This window comes from Oncorhynchus clarkii, chromosome 16, assembly GCF_045791955.1.
Source record: "Oncorhynchus clarkii lewisi isolate Uvic-CL-2024 chromosome 16, UVic_Ocla_1.0, whole genome shotgun sequence".
In the NCBI taxonomy this organism is placed as follows: Eukaryota; Metazoa; Chordata; class Actinopteri; order Salmoniformes; family Salmonidae; genus Oncorhynchus; species Oncorhynchus clarkii.
Window position 1 is genome coordinate 45145823 of NC_092162.1, and position 18815 is coordinate 45164637.

At 45.1% G+C, this 18815-nt stretch overlaps 1 protein-coding gene across 1 annotated transcript in view; it reads right to left on the reverse strand.

Annotated features, from left to right (window-relative positions):
- The window catches only part of LOC139368570 (voltage-dependent L-type calcium channel subunit alpha-1D-like), a 30681-nt gene that overhangs the window by 394 nt on the left and 11472 nt on the right, over positions 1–18815 (reverse strand). Inside the window, exons 20-44 of the mRNA XM_071107597.1 lie at positions 18618–18677; positions 18288–18394; positions 17225–17312; positions 13595–13702; positions 13458–13510; positions 13158–13304; positions 12858–13059; positions 12544–12702; positions 12289–12399; positions 11834–11917; positions 11529–11549; positions 11164–11349; positions 10983–11048; positions 10803–10894; positions 10373–10532; positions 10089–10216; positions 9797–9893; positions 9540–9642; positions 9333–9434; positions 8942–9066; positions 2203–2313; positions 1420–2009; positions 905–1245; positions 685–797; positions 157–534 (exon numbers count right to left, since the gene is read on the reverse strand). Of these exons, the coding sequence (XP_070963698.1) occupies positions 157–534; positions 685–797; positions 905–1245; positions 1420–2009; positions 2203–2313; positions 8942–9066; positions 9333–9434; positions 9540–9642; positions 9797–9893; positions 10089–10216; positions 10373–10532; positions 10803–10894; positions 10983–11048; positions 11164–11349; positions 11529–11549; positions 11834–11917; positions 12289–12399; positions 12544–12702; positions 12858–13059; positions 13158–13304; positions 13458–13510; positions 13595–13702; positions 17225–17312; positions 18288–18394; positions 18618–18677 (3732 nt within the window). The remainder of the gene's footprint in view (positions 1–156; positions 535–684; positions 798–904; positions 1246–1419; positions 2010–2202; positions 2314–8941; positions 9067–9332; positions 9435–9539; positions 9643–9796; positions 9894–10088; positions 10217–10372; positions 10533–10802; positions 10895–10982; positions 11049–11163; positions 11350–11528; positions 11550–11833; positions 11918–12288; positions 12400–12543; positions 12703–12857; positions 13060–13157; positions 13305–13457; positions 13511–13594; positions 13703–17224; positions 17313–18287; positions 18395–18617; positions 18678–18815) is intronic.

The window sequence follows — 18815 nt, forward strand, 5'->3', positions numbered from 1 at the left end:
AACAAAGGTGAATTGAGGTGAATTACTGAGGCTTGGAGTGCTCTTGACTTTTCCACTCACTATTACCCTGATAAGTACTGTATATCCTAAGCAGTAAGTAGCCTTGGGACTTTTATCTTACTCTCATCAGGACATACTATTTCATCCATCACTTACCGACTCCACCAGGCTGTCTGCACTGCCCTTCTCTATGAGGCTCTGGCTGATCTGGGAGGGCACCCTGCCATTGGTGTAGCTCCTGTTCTGGGGGGTGGGCACAGGAAGTGTCGGGGCTCCAGGGTACCAGCCACTGGGCCTGGTTGCAATAGCAGGGAGGCTGGAGGTGGCCTGGGTCCTGTCTCCCCACACCTGCTTGGTGCCCCTGGCCTCATCCACCAGCATCAGAGGGGCGTAGAGCAGACGCCCTCTCTTCGCTGCTGCTGATGATGCTGCCGACACCCCTGCTCCTGGCATCGACCCTGCATGTCCTCCTCCGTTGTTGGCCCAGGAAGCAGAGGACATGGAGGAGGCACTGCTGCGGCGGGAGTCAAGGTTCTGGAGGAGAAGGGAGGACAATGATTAAAATCTTGATTTCTATTATCACATTCAAACGCTTTCAATTCCAAATTTGGCACCAAATCAAAAGGTGTCTCTGATTCATGTGAGCATTGGTTGGCTATTCTTTTGCATGTGTCTGTGTCTTACCAGTCTGGATCTGCATGGGGGCGAGTTACTCTCGTACGTGCCAGGGATGGGGATGTCATCCGCGCTATGCTGTGCCCTCAGACACTGGATGTTAAAGGAGGGCGGCTTGCGACCTGGAAGGGAAAAAACATGGAAATGTACTAAGATGGTCACTGGGTGTTTCTAGTTCTACTGATTCTACTGGTGTTGAGGAGAAAGACTGAGACCATGTGATGATTACCTGCAGGAGTGGGAGGAAGAACACGTCTCCGGACATACTGCTCCAATCCGTTACCGTTTCCATTGTAGCCGTTTCCATTGTAGCCGTTTCCGTTGTAGCCGTTTCCATTGTATCCATTTCCGTTGTAACCGTTGCCATTGTAGCCACTCATGCTACTTCCGGTAATGCTACCTCCATTCACACTACCTCCATTCGTACCGCCATTGGAGACGTTCCCATTCATGCCATTTCCATTGGCGTAGGGCACTCCTGCAGCTCTCCCATTGGTGAAGTTAGGAGTAGGACTCTGCATGTACTCTGACTGGATAGGGGATGCTACAGGTTGCTCTTGATACACATGCCTGTGAAGTTGAGGGAACGGGAACACTAATGAATACACACACACACACACACACACACACACACACACACACACACACACACACACACACACACACACACACACACACACACACACACACACTGACTCTTCAACCCCTTTCACCCAGATCCTCTTCTCTTCCTTTTCCACTCACCCGTTGTTTGTTGGCATGCTCACTGGGTACTGTGGGTAGTACACCTGCTGTGTAGTGGAAGTTTCACTTCCTCTTCCCTCCATCAATGGCTCTGGTTGAGGTGGGGCAGGGGCTGCCTCTAACACTATTTGAGGTGCCTCTGGTTCTGGTGGGGCTAACACTATTTGAGGCGGGGATTGAGTAACCACCTGTGGTGGAGAAGCAACATTTGGTGAGGATGCAACTGGGGCTGGTTGAGGCTGGGATGGGGCATTTGGTGGGTTTGCGGCTGGTGCTGGTTGGGGAGGGGATGGATCTTTTGGTGGTGATGCGGCTGGGGCTGGTTGGGGCGGGGCTGGTATGTCTTCTGGTGGAGGGATGGCCTCAGATCTCGTGGGCTGTTCCATCACTACATCAAAGGATGAGAGAGCTGATGCTGGTTTCTCGCTGACTGTCAATGGCTGTTCTGTGACCACGTTGCTGGATATTGTGGGCTCGACGAAGGGCTCCATGAAGATAGTGGTGGTGCCCTCCTCTATGTCAGCTGGCATGTGAGTGGTGGATGGAGTACTTGTGGCAGAGGTGCCAGGATCTTCGAAAACGTTGTCATTCTGGAGGGAGAAGGAAACAAAGAGATTTGCTTTAATATACAGTCAACTGTTTTTGTTGTAAATATTATAAACATTTATTATGCTTACCTATTGTATATGATATTTGCTTATTTGAGCAATGACAAATACAGAGAACAGACCAATCACTTCAGTATATACTATTTTGATACACTAATGACATTCAATCACTTACCTTGAAGAACTCTTCATCCAACTCTCCCTCCACACACTCCTCATCCTCTCCCTCCATTGCCAAGGCCAGATGCAACTCTGGGGCCAGTGCCTGCAGTGACCTGAGCCCTGCCTGATGCACAAACACACACAGTGTGATACACAAACACACACACAAAGACACCAAACAGTAACAACACGTTGTGGTATCCCAGGAGGTCTACCCCGGGGGATGGTAATAGAGGGGAGGTACATGAGGCGACGTTGGCTCCCTCTGCTGGGAAGACGGGAGCTGGGCACCCCGACACAGACATCTCCAAGTGGAGGTAATTAGAGGAAAGTGACAACCAGCCATGGAGGCGAAAAGCAAAGCGCACGGTGGCACACCGCGAGAGAGAACGGGGAGAGACCGACACCAAGTGAAAGGAGAGAAGAAGGACCGAGCCAAACCTCAGTGATTTTCTTTGTTAACCTCTCTTGGGTAGGGGGCAGTATTTTCTGCCTGTTACTCAGGCCCAGAAGCTAGGATATGCATATAATTGTTAGATTTGGATGGAAAACACTCTAAAGTTTCTAAAACTGTTAAGATTATGTCTGTGAATATAACAGAACTGATATGGCAGGCGAAACCCAGAGGACAAACCATCCCAAAAACAAAAATTCAGCCTACCACTGTTTTCAATGGCTGTCACTTTTATTATAAGACGAAATCCTTCCAGATTGCAGTTCCTAGGGCTTCCACTAGATGTCAACATGTTTTTGGAAAAATGAGCCGGAAAATGTAGTTTTTCTAGGTGGCTCCCATTTTGGCTGTAGTGTTTCCAAACGCGTGGAAGAGAGCGCGTTCTTTGGTATTTTTCTCCGGTAAAGACAATAACGATTCTCCGTCTTAAATTTGATTGTTTATTTACGTATTAGGGTACCTAAGGTTTGATTATAAATGTTGTTTGACTTGTTTGGAAAAGTTTATTATTAATGTTTGCGATTCATTTTGTATGCATTTTGATGGAGGGAAACTGGGTGGATTATTGACTGAAGCGCGCCAGCTAAACTGAGTTTTTATGGATATAAAGAAGGACATTATCAACCAAAAGGACCATTTGTGATGTATCTGGGACCTTTTGGAGTGCCAACAGAAGAAGATCATCAAAGGTAAGGCATTTATTATATCGCTATTTCTGACTTTCGTGGCGCACCTGCCTGGTTGAAATATGTTTTTCATGTTTTTGCATGCGGGGCGTTGTCCTCAGATAATCGCATGGTATGCTTTCGCCGTAAAGCATTTTTGAAATCTGACACAGCAGCTGGATTAACAAGAAGTTCAGATTTATTTTGATGTATTACACTTGTGATTTTATGAAAGTTAAATATTTATCATTCTTAAGTTTGAATTTCTCACTCTGCAATTTCACCGGATGTTGGCCAGGTGGGACGCTACCGTCCCACCTGCCCATAAGAAGTTAAGTTTATGTTCTGTATTAGTAAAGTTGTTTTTGCAGACTAAAGCCTCCCTGTCTCTGTGTCAACATCTGCATGCTCAACCCAACACCCCACGGTTTACCACATATGGTGGAGAATGTGTGCATCTCAGTAGCTTTGGTGTGGTCAAGCCGACGGAGATTACCATGGAGGAGCTGGTGGCTCAGTTCATCCTCAGCCAGCAGAAGCAACAGGCTCTCCAGGAGCAAGCACTGGAGGAGCAGCACCAACAAAACCGCAGACTGGTAGCGGAGGTAGCCAAGTTGAAGGTTGGGAGGGCTCAGGAGTCTGGCCCGAAAGAAGGTGACGTGGAGTCGTATTTGTGCACCTTCGAGAGGACGGCACAGAGGAAGGATGGCCCAAGCCCAAGTGGATTAGCCTGTTGGCACCCTACCTCTCTGGGAAGGCCCAGAAGGCCTACTTTGATTTGAACACTGACCAGGCCGCAAATTATGAGGGACTCAAACGGCAGATACTGAGCCGTTATGGGTTCAATCTCGCACGCCGTGCACAACTGGTCCACGACTGAGAGTATCTCTAATGAAAAGTTGAGAGTCCTCAACATAATGGCAAATGGGATCCTTTATAGCAAAAATCCCCCCCCCCCCCCCCTAGACGACATGACAAACCACAGGTCTTAGGAACTTACACAAAGAAATACTTTACTTCAGAGAGGAATATCCCATAGCCAGACAGAGTTGGCTATAAATTATCGTTCAGTTTGGTCTCCTAAACAAAGCTCTTATTTCGTCCTTGGTACAAAATGCTACCAAGACATTGCCCCCACCCTATGATATATATCAAATTGTCATTTAGATACAACCAATTCTAAATACAACCAATCCTGGACAAGCTCACGGAGAGGAGAGTGAGGCTATAGGTTAAGATAGGAGCAACAAAAGAGGGAGCATAGAATGATTCCAGACACTGCCATCCTCCTCTCCCCGATGGGAAAAGTAGGGAGTGACTGGCACACAGACACAGTGGAGCAAAAGATATGTTTACACATGATGACACCTTGACCTCTCCCCTCTCTCCGGCCCAAGCAACTTAGTCTTGACATAGAACAGATACTGCAACCCCGCCACAGTATTATACAAAAATAACATTCTGATGAGAAGTAACTTACAAACATATGATGAATATAAAACATCTTACCTATGTTACCAACCAATTCTGATTATTCCCCAACACCTCACTTCGCAGTCAAGCAGAATTTATTGTATCAGGTAGTAAAGCATAATGGGGAGACAAAAGACTTGTTACTCATACCCAGCCAGTATGTTAGGACTGTGTTGCAGCTTGCTAACACCCACTTGCTTGGGGCACACCCGGGGATGGAGAAAACCAGGGAGCGGATCGGGAACTGGTTCCACTGGACTGGAGTCAAGCACGCCGTGGAGGACTACTGCCTTAGTTGCCCGGAGTGCCAAATCACAGCTCCGAGGGTGCATTATCAAAACCCTTTGGTTCACTTGCCCATTCGAGCGGGTGGCAATGGATCTGGTGGGTCCATTGGTGAAGACCGCAAGGAGACACCAATACATCCTGGTAGTCATGGATTACGCCACCCAGTGTCCTGAGGCAATCCCGAATGTTCTGCCTACCCATGTGAGAGACGCAAACTCGGTGTCAACCTTTAAGTCTTTACTGAAGACTCATCTCTTCAGTGGGTCATATGATTGAGTGTAGTCTGGCCCAGGAGTGTGAAGGTGAATGGAAAGGCTCTGGAGCAACGAACTGCCCTTGCTGTCTCTGCCTGGCCGGTTCCCCTCCTTCCACTGGGATTCTCTGCCTCTAACCCTATTACAGGGGCTGAGTCACTGGCTTACTGGTGCTCTTTCATGCCGTCCCTAGGAGGGGTGCGTCACTTGAGTGGGTTGAGTCACTGATGTGATCTTCCTGTCTGGGTTGGCACCCCCCCTTGGGCGGTGCCGTGGCGGAGATCTTTGTGGGCTATACTCGGCCTTGTCTCAGGATGGTAAGTTGGTAGTTGAAGATATCCCTCTAGTGGTGTGGGGGCTGTGCTTTGGCAAAGTGGGTGGGGTTATATGTTTGGCCCTATCTGGGGGTATCATCGGATGGGGCCACAGTGTCTCCTCACCCCTCCTGTCTCAGCCTCCAGTATTTATGCTGCAGTAGTTTATGTGTCGGGGGGCTAGGGTCAGTTTGTTATATCAGGAGTACTTCTCCTGTCCTATCCGGTGTCCTGTGTGAATTTAAGTATGCTCTCTCTAATTCTCTCTTTTTTTCTCTCTCTTGGAGGACTTGAGCCCTAGGACCATGCCTCAGGACTACCTGGCATGATGACTCCTTGCTGTCCCCAGTCCACCTGGCCGTGCTGCTGCTCCAGTTTCAACTGTTCTTCCTGTGATTATTATTATTATTTGACCATGCTGGTCATTTATGAACATTTGAACATCTTGGCCATGTTCTGTTATAATCTCCACCCGGCACAGCCAGAAGAGGACTGGCCACCCCACATAGCCTGGTTCCTCTCTAGGTTTCTTCCTAGGTTTTGGCCTTTCTAGGGAGTTTTTCCTAGCCACCATGCTTCTACACCTGCATTGCTTGCTGTTTGGGGTTTTAGGCTGGGTTTCTGTACAGCACTTTGAGATATCAGCTGATGTACGAATGGCTATATAAATACATTTGATTTGATTTGATTTGTTATGCATCAAAAGGTAATTCACGGGAGCTCTTCCATTTATTTAGCAGGGTGGGTAATTCCACGGGAAATCCTGATGGACCAGGGCACCGCGTTCATGTCTCGTGTGATGTAATCTGTTACGAATAAAACAGGTGAGGACCAGTGTGTACCATCCACAAACAGACGGGCTGGCGGAACTCTTCAATAAGACCCTAAAACAGATGCTGAATAAGGTCATCGAGAAAGATGGGAGGAACTGGGACCAGCTGCTGCCCCACCTGATATTTTCAGTGCGCGACGTACCCCAAGCACGCACAGGGTTCTCCCCCTTTGAGCTCCTGTATGTCGTCGGCCCTGCGGGCTGCTGGACTTTGCCAAGGAGGTCTGGGAAGAGCAGCCGACCCCCCTTCACAGCGTAGTAGAACAAGTGGAGGAGATGAGGGAGAGGATGACGCCGATTTGGCCAGTGGTGAGAGAACACATGGCCCAGGAGCGTGTCTACAACCGGGGGGCCCAACCACGAGAGTTCCAACCAGGTGAGAAGGTCTTGGTGCTGATCCCTACAACGGAGAGTAAATTCCTGGCTATGTGGCATGGGCCCTACGACATCGTTGAGCGGGTAGGTGACGTCAACTATAAGGTCCGCCAACCGGGCGGAGAAAACCCCTCCAGCTTTAACATGTGAACTTACTGAAGAAATGGCACGCACGCGAGGTGCTGTGCGTAACATGGACCCGGCCACAGCAGGGCCCGCCCTCGGTCGAAGTTGCAATGGGGGAAGACCTCAGCCCGACCCAATGACAAGAGCGCAGAGAGTTGGTCCAGCAGAATACGGCCGTGTTTCCCCCGAGGTGCCGGGGCACACGGATCTCGTGGAACATCATATCCACACCCGTTTGGGAGAAAAAGTGAGTAAACGGCCATACCGGATACCAGAAGCCCGGAGGTTGGCGGTCCAGTGCGAAGTGACAACAATGCTGGGTACTGGAGTGGGGGTACTGGAGGAATCAAACAATGAGTGGTCTAGCCACATAGTGTTGGTTCCGAAATCGGACGGAACCGTCCTCTTTGGTAATGACTTCCGGAGCCTGAACGAGGTCAGTAAGTTCGATGCACACCCCATCTGGCAGGTGCCACTGGCAGCGGCCTCCCGGGAGAAGACTGCCTTCTCCACCTTGGGGGGCTATACCACTACCGGGTTCTGCCTTTCGGGCTCCACGGGGCACCAGCGACCTTTCAGCGACTCATGGACCGCGTTCTGCGGCCGCACAGTGAGTACGCAGCTGCTTATCTGGATGATATAATTGTGCACAGTGACAGTTGGGAGTAGGTTGCAGGCCATGGTTGATGCGCTAAGGGATGCAGGTCTGACCGCGAACCTACACAAGTGCAAGCTGGGCTACGCCGAGGTGGAGTACCTGGGCTATCAGATCGGGAGGGGGGAAAAAAATCGCTGCCATTAGGGAATGTCCGGTCCCCTGAACCAAAAGGCAGGTGAAGTCATTCCTGGGGTTAGCAGGGTACTACAGTAGATTTGTACCTAACTTTGCCGCAATAGCTTCTCCCCTCACAGTCTTAACAAAGGCATGACTACCCGAGATGGTGCGATGGACGGAGGACACAGAGGCAGCGTTCCAGGCCCTGAAGGATGCGCTATGTTCGCACACCCTCAAGTATTACCTCCTTGGGAGGTAGTTCACCCTGATCATCAACCTGATCACTTAGAGGAAAGTGCCAAATAAAAGGAGGTCAAATAAAAGGAGCACGGTGGCACACCACAAGAGAGAACGGGGAGAGACTGACAACAAGCGAAAGGAGAGAAGAAGGACCGAGCCAAACCTCAGTGATTTTCTTTGTTATGTTTATTTTCTGTATTAGTGAAGTTGTTTTAAAACCTCTACTGACTCCCCATCCCCTCATGTTTGGCTGAGAAATTGCCCGGAAATTGCAGTCACGAAAACGGTGAAAAATATTCCAAATTAGCTCCATAATATCGACAGAAACATGGCAAACGTTGTTTATAATCAATCCTCAAGGTGTTTTTCAAGTATCTATTAGATAATATATCCGTTGGGACAATTCGTTTTTCAGTAGGACCGATTGGAGTAATGGCTACCTCTGTATTTTACGCGAGAATCTCTCTGGGGGCATCAGGTGACCACTTGCGCCTACGGCTATTCTTCAACATAAATGCGTAAAACTACGTCACAATGCTGTAGACACCTTGGGGAATACGTAGAAAGTGTGATCTGGTTGATAGCACATTCACAGCTCAATAGGGACTCATTGGAACGAGCGCTTTCAAAATATGGGGCACTTCATAATTGGATTTTTCTCAGGCTTTCACCTGCAACATCAGTTATGTTATACTCACAGACAATGTCTTTACAGTTTTGGAAACGTTAGAGTGTTTTCTATCCTAAGCTGTCAATTATATGCATATTCTAGCATCTTGTCCTGACTAAATATCCCGTTTAAAACGGGAACGTTTTTTTCCAAAAATGAAAATACTCCCCCTAGAGTCGCAACAGGTTTTAATGGACCAATGCCTCCCTGTCTCTGTGTCAATCTCTGCAAGCTCAACCCAACACCCCACGGTTTACCACAACATCATTACAGGTAACTGGTATACCTGGAGTGAGTCTTTCTTGTCTTTTCCCTTCTTCTTCCTCTCCCGCTCCTTCCTCTTGCGGAACTTTTTAAAGTAGTCCTGGATCAGGAAGCTGGCATAGAACTTCCCACAAGTCACCTCTTCCCCTGAGTCAGGAAGAATCGCAACAGAGGAGGAGAACAGGGAAAAAAATACATCTTAAACAAAGGGAGGAGGCAAATGGGAACGTGATAGAGACGAACTAAAAGATAAAAAAACACAGACAATAGAGAGATACAGAAATAAACCTGTGTTTCTGTAACTTATTTCTGTAAAATGCATAAACTACCATTAGAGTGGTCTGTGTGGTTATACGGTAGCATACGGTAATACATCTGTCTAGTTGGCTGAAATGGCACCTCCTATGGTTTACCTCTAGGGGGTGGAATGACCTCTTCAAGGAGCTTGGGCTTAGTGCGCTTCCATATCTTTTTAATGATGGCCCTGAGCTCCTCGTTGTCCTGGTCAACAGGCCCTAGTGGAGACACACAAGACCTTTAAAAACATAGGAGTAAAGGCCCCAAGCACCACTGCGCTAAATAATAATGTGTGAATGATACACTCTGTGTATGTGACTGACCCTCGGTCTTGATCTTGAGTGAGGTTCTGACCAGCGCAAACAGGGTGGCATTGAAGGTGACTGTCCCGTCGCTGTGCAGCGGCACGTTCATAGCAACCAGCCTCTAACAAGACAAGCAAGCAGATGAAATAGAGTCAATATTCACTGCACAATATCTGACATATATCAAACATTCAATTATATAAATATTAGAAGTTAATACGTTTATTATAATTTAATTTATTCAACCTTTAACATTAAAATGTGATCTGCCATACCTTGCAGGCCACACGATGGGGGCACAGTTTGCCAAAACCAAGGGGTGGCTGGATCCTGCGCAGCATAGTGACCACATCGATATGTTTGATTCGACCCCTGCAATACAGACAAAAACAGCACAATTAAAGGACCAAATGGGGGAAGAGATGGACGAGAAGAGAGTAAGAAGTAAAAGGAAGATAGAGGACAGAGATACAGAACGGGTTTCCTGAATAAAGGCCATATCCCGTTGATCCTTTTTCAATTTGAAAAGAAAAATCTAAAAAAACAATAGAGAGAGGGGTCTCTTACGTCGCCTCTGGGTCATAATCCGACCAGACTCGTTTGAACTCGTCCAGGTGATGAGTACCCAGTACGGTCCAATCTCTGGTCAGGTACTCAAAGTTGTCCATGATGACAGCAATGAACAAGTTAATGATCTGAGAAGAGGAACACAGAGTGTATCAATCACAGCTGATCTGCTTCAAATTGGCTGCAATCAACATTTTTTTAATGAACCTTTATGTACACAAGTTGGTCTCATTGAGATGAATTTCTCTTTGGCAAAAGACACCTCTCACAGACAGTTGTCTCACCAGGAAAGCGCAGAGCATGAAGAAGCTGATGAAGTAGATGTAAGCCAGGTTGCTGCCGCACATGTTGTCATCCCCGGGCTCAAAGTCTGACTCGGGGTCACAGGGTCTCCCTGGCAACGCTGCCAACATGATCTCCTGCCACTGCTCTCCGGTGGCACACCTGCAAGAAGAACACACGTTAGGACTAAGGAAAGGAAAGTTGACACAGGAGGAAGAGGAGAGAAGACACAGGAGGAAGGGGAGAGGAGAGGAGATACAGGAGGAAGAAAAGAGGAGAGGAGAGGAGAGGAGAGGAGAGGAGATGAGATGAAAGGTTGAAGAGGAGAGAAAAATAAGAGCAGAAATGGAAGTGGAGAGCTGGAGGAGAAAAATAGACTGTGGTTGAGCTTCTAACTATCTACTATTTACCTCTTTGTCCTGCAAAACTCACCTGAAGAGCAGCAGGACAGACATGAAGAAGGTCTGGAAGTTGTTGTTCCTGTTGATATGTGAGTTGTCATCTATAGCAATCTTTCCAAATGTCTGCAAAAGGTTAGAGCATAGGTCATATTGTCACCAGCTGCATTTTAAAGACTTAAGAAAGGGATACAATGAATGGAAGGAGACCCACCTGCATGCCGATCACAGCGTAGATGAAGAAAATCATTGCAATAAGTAGACCGACATATGGCAAGGCCTGTGAACGAGGGGGATGTATAGACATACATTTTCTTTAACAAATAGAAATTATACACCAGTGTCTGTCTGTCTCTGTCTGTGTGTCTTGACATCTGTTTGAACCTAGCACTGACCTGGAGGGACTTTACAAAAGTCCAGAGAAGGGTTCGAATGCCCTCCCCTTTGCTGAGCAGCTTGACCAATCGCAAGACTCGGAACAAACGAAAGAATGTGATGGACACTTTTCCGCTTTCCTTCTTGGCCACGGGCGGAGCTCCGGGTACGGCTACAGCCGCAGCTTGGGCTGCGGCCTCGATTGCCTGGAGAGAAACACAGAGGTTTAGAGAACAGCTGCTTGTTTTCACACTATTCATGGAGAGACAGGGGAAAGGAAATACGATAATTTTTTCAAATGAGAGAGAGAGGGACAGATAGTGACAGAGATAAAGAAAGAGAGAAAGAGAGAGAGAGAGAATTGTTTTTCCTGTTGTGGTCTTACTTCAACATCCTCGTCCCCTCCCTGGATCGATGAGAAGTTTCAAAGATACCAGAGACAAGGAAGAAAACAGAAAATATACATAAAATATCATTTAGTATTTGACAGAACACACACAAGCGCTTTATAAAGCTATGTGTTTGTTAGACAGAGATGTTACAATGAATAACTGTACACAAACCGTTTTGCAGGCCTATATTGCAAGCCTTTTCTAAGTATCACGTTTCCCTGAAGTAAAGAGAAGGGTTGAAGATGGAAGAGATGAGGAAACATGAAGCAGCTAAAGGAGAGACAGAGAGAGTACTCACACTGAGCTCCGAGACCACGATGTCTAGCACACTGCCCACAACGATCAGAGCGTCAAAGGAGTTCCAGGCATCGATGAAATATTGCTGGATACACAGACACACACAAAGACCGTCAATAGTATGGAACATTAGAACGTGGTATTGGAACATTAGAGCGTAGTATCGGAACATTAACGTGGGGCGGCAGGGTAGCCTAGTGGTTAGAGCGTTGGACTAGTAACTAGAAAGGTTGCAAGTTCAAATCCCCGAGCTGACAAGGTACAAATCTGCCATTCTGCCACTGAACAGGCAGTTAACCCACTGTTCCTAGGCCGTCATTGAAAATAAGAATTTGTTCTTAACTGACTTGCCTAGTTAAAATATTTACAAAAATTTGAACATGGTATTGGAACATCAGAACATTAGAACACAGTATTTATATCAAAATGTGTCCAGTGAATGCCTGTTGAACTCACATGTGTTCTGAGAGCCAGTAGCTTGATGATCATCTCTATGGTAAATAGGGCTGTGAAGATCAAGTTGAGGATGTCCATCACAGAGTTGAATGTTTTAGACTGCTCATAATGCTGCAGGGAGAGGACATTCATTTACTTGAATTTATCTTCCTCGTGATAAACTATGTAAAATATTTCCAATCATTTTCTAGAAAAACGATTTACAATCTTATTCCTGTTGTAATACACATGATGTGTACATTATGATTATTGTACCTGCACAGCCAAGGTGAGGGTGTTGAGAAGAATTAAGACAAACATGATGTACTCAAACTGGCTGGAGGCGATGATCTTCCAGAACTTCAGCTGGGACGGGTTTCTGGGAATGTAGATCTTGATGGGCTTGGCTTTCAGAGCGTACTGCACGCACTGTCTCTGTGGAGGGCAGGACAGGAGACACAGGGAAGGTGGGAAGTGAAGTGAAAACTCACAATATCAGTAGACTGAAGGGCTTTCACATGATAATAAGGTACAGTAGCTTTGTGATTATGATGAGTGTCGTAATAAGTTATTCAAGGAAAACAACTAACTTGATTTTTGTTCAGTTCGCAGTTTTTGAACTCCGATTCTCCCTGTTCACGGAACGTGATGATGACGAAGCCCACGAAGATGTTCATCATGAAGAAGGCGATGATGATGATGTAGATGATGAAGAATATGGAGATTTCCACACGGTAGTTGTAGATAGGGCCGTGGTTCGCAGCATTGGCGTCGATGGCCTTGTACAGCAGCCTACGAGTTTATAATAAGAGATATTTACACAAGAACAACAGCTTTACTGAATAAACAGATAGTCATCGTATGTACTCATGCGTGGTCTTGGTACTCACTGTGGCCAGCCTTCAAATGTAGACACAGTGAACAGGGCCAGCATGCCCTGCAGCACATTGTCAAAGTTGAATTCACTGTTTTGCCATTTCCTCTCTCTCACCATAGGGTGATTCATATCACCATCCTTATACACCACAAACGTCCCCCTAAAACACAAAACGCACGCACACACACACACACACACACACACACACAAAACTATGCTTATTAGTAATAAAATATAGTATGTAATGACAGGAATTTGAGTGAGGCATTGGCTAAGAGAAAGACAAAATAAAAGACCAAAAATAAAGTCTTACATGCACTCATATGGAGTGTGTTTAGCTTCATCGGTGCAACTGTAGAATCTTCCCTGTAACACACAGAGCAGACAAACATGACTTTATAATGAGAAGGCACCACACTGAGTGTTTTCAAAAAAGCAATGACCAAGTACCTTGAAGAGCTGCACTCCAATACAAGCAAACATGAACTGGAGGAGCGTTGTGACGATCAAGATGTTTCCGATGGTTTTGATTGCCACAAACACGCACTGCACTACGTTCTGTCAGCAAAAGCGCAGACACAAGAGCACGTTTGTACAGTTATTTGAGAGAGAGAGAGAGAGAGAGAGAGAGAGAGAGAGAGAGAGAGAGAGAGAGAGACAGAGAGAGAGAGAGACAGAGAGAGAGAGAGAGAGAGAGAGAGAGAGAGAGAGAGAGACAGAGAGACAGAGACAGAGAGACAGAGACAGAGAGACAGAGACAGAGAGAGAGGACAGCAGCACAATTAGACCCAACCAAATCATGAGAAAACAAAAAGATAATTACTTGACACATTGGAAAGAATTAACAAAAAAACAGAGCAAACTAGAATGCTATTTGGCCCTACACAGAGAGTACACAGTGGCAGAATACCTGACCACTGTGACTGACCCAAAATGAAGGAAAGCTTTGACTATGTACAGACTCAGTGAGCATAGCCTTGCTATTGAGAAAGGCCGCCGTAGGCAGACATGGCTCTCAAGAGAAGACAGGCTATGTGCTCACTGCCCACAAAATGAGGTGGAAACTGAGCTGCACTTCCTAACCTCCTGCCCAATGTATGACCATATTAGAGAGACATATTTCCCTCAGATTACACATATCCACAAAGAATTTGAAAACAAATCCAATTTTGATAAACTCCCATATCTACTGGGTGAAATTCCACAGTGTGCCATCACAGCAGCAAGATTTGTGACCTGTTGCCACGAGAAAAGTGCAACCAGTGAAGAACACACACCATTGTAAATATAACCCATATTTATGCTTATTTATTTTATCTTGTGTCCTTTAACCATTTGTACATTGTTAAAACACTGTATATATATATGACATTTGTAATATCTTTATTGTTTTGAAACTTCTGTATGTGTAATGTTTACTGTTAATTTTTATTGTTTATTTAACTTTATATATTCACTTTATATATTATCTACCTCACTTGCTTTGGCAATGTTAACACATGTTTCCCATGCCAATAAAGCCCTTGAATTGAATTGAATTGAATTGAGAGAGACAGAGACAGAGACAGAGACAGAGACAGAGACAGAGAGAGACAGAGAGAGAGAGAGAGAAATACAGAAAAAAAGAAGGAACAGCATGACAGAAAACAGCTCATTGGGATTGAATAATCCATCAAATCTAACCACTTCTGGGAAAATTGGATCACACTAAACAAACAACAACACAAAGAGCTATCTATCCAAAATGGAGATGTATGGATAAACCACTTCTCCAATCTTTTCGGGACATGTAAGAAAGAACCAAGAGCAAAAATATATACATGATAATTTACAAAATGTACAACTAGCTATTAAAGACTAACAGAAGCCACTGGATTCTCCAATTACATTGGATGAGCTACAGGACAAAATAAAAACCCTCCAACCCAAAACGTTGGTGTTGATTGTATACTAAACAAAATGCTCAAATATACAGGCCACAAATTCAAGTGGACTATTCTTAAACTCTTCAACATTATCCTCAACTCTGGTGTCTTCCCTAATATTTGGAACCACGGCCCAATCAACCCAATCCACAAAAGTGAAGACAAATCTGACCCCAATAATTACAGTGGAATATGGGTCAGCAGAAAACTCTGAAAAATCCCCAGGAGTATCATCAACAGAAGACTCAGACATTTCCTCAGTGAAAACAATGTCCTGAGCAAATGTCAAATTGGCTTCTTACCAAAATACCATACGACAGACCATGTGTACACCCTGCACACAATTGTTGACAAACAATCAAAGCAAAACAAAAGCAAACAAAAGTCTTCTCATGCTTTGTTGATTTCAAAAAAGTGTTATACTCAATTTGGCAACAGGGTCTGCTATACAAATTGATGGAAATCAGTGTTGGGGGGAAAGTATATTACATTATAAAATCAATGTACACAAACAAGTGTGCAGTAAAAATTGGCAAAAAACACACCGATTTCTTTCCCCAGGGCAGTGGGCTGAGACTGGGATGCAGCTTGAGCCCCTCCCTCTTCAACATATATATCAATGAATTGGAGAGGGCACTAGAACAGGCCTCACCCTACTGAACTCAGAAATCAAATGTCTACTGTTTGCAGATGATCTGGTGCTTCTGTCCCCAACCAAGGAGGGCCTACTGCAGCACCTAGATCTTCTGCACAGATTCTGTCAGACTTGGGCCCTGACAGTGAGTCTCAATAAGACAAAAATAATGCTGTTCCAAAAAAGGTCCAGTAGCAAAGACAGCAAATACAAATTCTATCTAGACACTGTTGCCCTAGAGCACACAAATAATTACACCTACCTCAGCCTAAACATCAACACCACAGGTAACTTCCATAAGGCTGTGAGCGATCTAAGAGAGAAGGGCCTTCTATGCCATCCAAAGGAATATAAAACTCAACACCCCAATTAGGATCTGGCAAAAAATACTTAAAGCAGTTATCGAACCCATTGCCTTCTATGGTTGTAAGGTTTGGGGTCCACTCACCAACCAAGAATTCACAAAATGGGACCAACACCTAATTGAGAGATTGCCTGCAGAATTCTGCAAAAAATATACTTTGTGTACAACGCAAAACCTCCAAAAATGCATGCAGATCAGAATTAGGACTATAGCCACTAGTTATCAACATCCAGAAAAGAGCTGTTCAATTCTACAACCACCTAAAAGGAAGCGATGCCCACACATTCCACCACAAAGCCCTCACTTACAGAGAGATAAACCTAGAGAAGAGTCCTTTAAGCCAGCTGGTCCTGGGGCTCTGTTCACAAACACAAACAGACCCCAGGATAGAAACACATTTAGACACAACCAAATGATAAGAAAGCAAAAACTATTTGGTACACTGGAAAGAATCAAACAAAAAACTGAGCAAATTGTAATGCTATCTGGCCCTAAACAGAGAGTACACAGTGGCAGAATACCTGACCCCTGTGACTGACCCCAAACTAAGAAAATCTTTGACTATGTACAGACTCAGTGAGCATAGCCTTACCATTGAGAGAAGCCGCCATAGGAAGACAAACTATGTGCCCACTCTCCTCAAATTGAGGTGGAGACTGAGCTGCACTTTCTAACTTCCTGTCAAATGTATGACCATGTTAGAGACACATATTTCTCACAGGTCACACAGACCAACAAAGAATTTGAAAATAAATCAAACATTGATAAACTCCCATATCTGTTAGGCGAAATACTGCAGTGTGCAATCACAGCAGAAAGATTTGTGGCCCGTTTCCATGAGAAAGGGGCAACCAGTGGAGTACAAACAACATGAGAAATACAGCCTATATTTATCTGTTTATTTGTTCTGCCTTTCATAATTGAACTACTTGCACATTGTTACAACACCGTACATAGCCAATAATGTAACATTTGAAATGTCTATATTCTTTTAAAACGTTTGTTACTCATGTTCCCCTTGTTTGTTTCCCTTTTGTTAATTGTCTATTCCATTTGCTTTGGCAATGTAAACGTGTGTTTCCCATGCCAATAAAGCCCTTTGAATTCAATTGAGAGAGAGAAAGAGAGAGAGGTGGTTAAAGTGGTCAAATGATTACCTTGAGTCCCTTGGCTCTGTTGATTGCTCGAAGAGGCCTGAGCACTTTGAGTACCCTGAAAATCTTGACCACAGAGATAGCGCTGGAACTGAGAGTATAGGAGAAGCAGATACGAGTGTTGGAATGATCCACACAGCACTTTTCTTGTCTGACCTGCAGAGAGTGCTGTTACAGTATTATGTCTATATAACCATGGCCAATACTGTCCATTGACCTGGAAAGGAACGGCAGTTCATCATCCTTCCAATGTCCCTTTTAGGACAGAACCAATTCAATTCAAAATGTATTGTCTTTGCAAATGGGAAATGTATTGTGTAGCCAGAGTATGTATTTCGTAAGATACAAAAAATACAGTATACATAACAATACGCACGCACGCACGCACGCACGCACGCACACACACACACACACACACACACACACACACACACACCGATAGCTGATCAAATCTTACATTCATCTGTATAGCTAGCTAACTAGCTTGTGATGGCCTTTGAGTCGATGGTCCACTAGTCTTGGTACAGTTGTTTTCAACCAACATTTACTTGCCGATACTTTCTTCATTCTTGATTCAGAAGACACCAGTGTCTTACAAACTTCTGTTCACAGTTGCAACTGGAATCCAAAAAGCTGAGAATATTCAGAAAAATATGAACTGAAATGTCTGTGCTGCATGAGGAGTTTCCTTACCATTTCAGGTGCCAGACATCAGGCATTTCACAACAGCTTAGCAGGAACTAGTCATTTGTAAGCGAAACAGCCACATGTAGAATAAGGCGTCACACAGTGCGATCCAAACAACACAAACAAAGATTTACACATGTGAGAGGCCATTTCTCTACAAAAAGTGAATTTAATATCTATTCTCTGGTTTCTGGAGTTCCAACTGCAAATGGAAACAGAAGTTTATGAGAATAACGAAGACAGTACCGCTAAGTAAAGGTTGGTTGAAAATGGTTGTACCATACTGTCAATGGGCCTTCTGCTCGACTTCAGGCACAAGCTTTTCAGCTATGCGCCTGAGGTCTGAGCCCACTTGGATAACATCCCGACAGGTACTCACTGGAGGAAGAAGGATGCGAGAGACACACTGACAACCAAAAGGTCCAGGAGGTTGAAGGCATTCCTACAGAAGGAACCAGGATGAAGGAACGCACCAAAAACCGTCACCTGGAGAGGGAGAAAAATCACAAGAGTTAAGAGGGATTCTAAATGCTATTTACACTGCCATGTGCACTCCCATATATGTTTATAGATAGACATAGATCTACTGCCTGAAGGAAAGATAGCCTATGCAGATCATTGTCAATTCACAATGAAGTAACATTCCAAAACATAGTATGATCCCAAAAGTGCTTGACCCATTTCATCTGCATATCTGGTCACATTTTACCTTCAGTATGATTTCCACAGTGAATATGGAGGTGAACGCATAATCAGCGTAGCCAAGCATCTGAAGATATAGAAGATATCCTACGTCAGCATCATGGCAACAATTCAGAAACACTATTTGGTGGTGGAAAGGGAAAGGGGGGATACCTAGTCAGTAGTACAACTGAATGCATTCAACTGAAATGTGTCTTCTGCATTT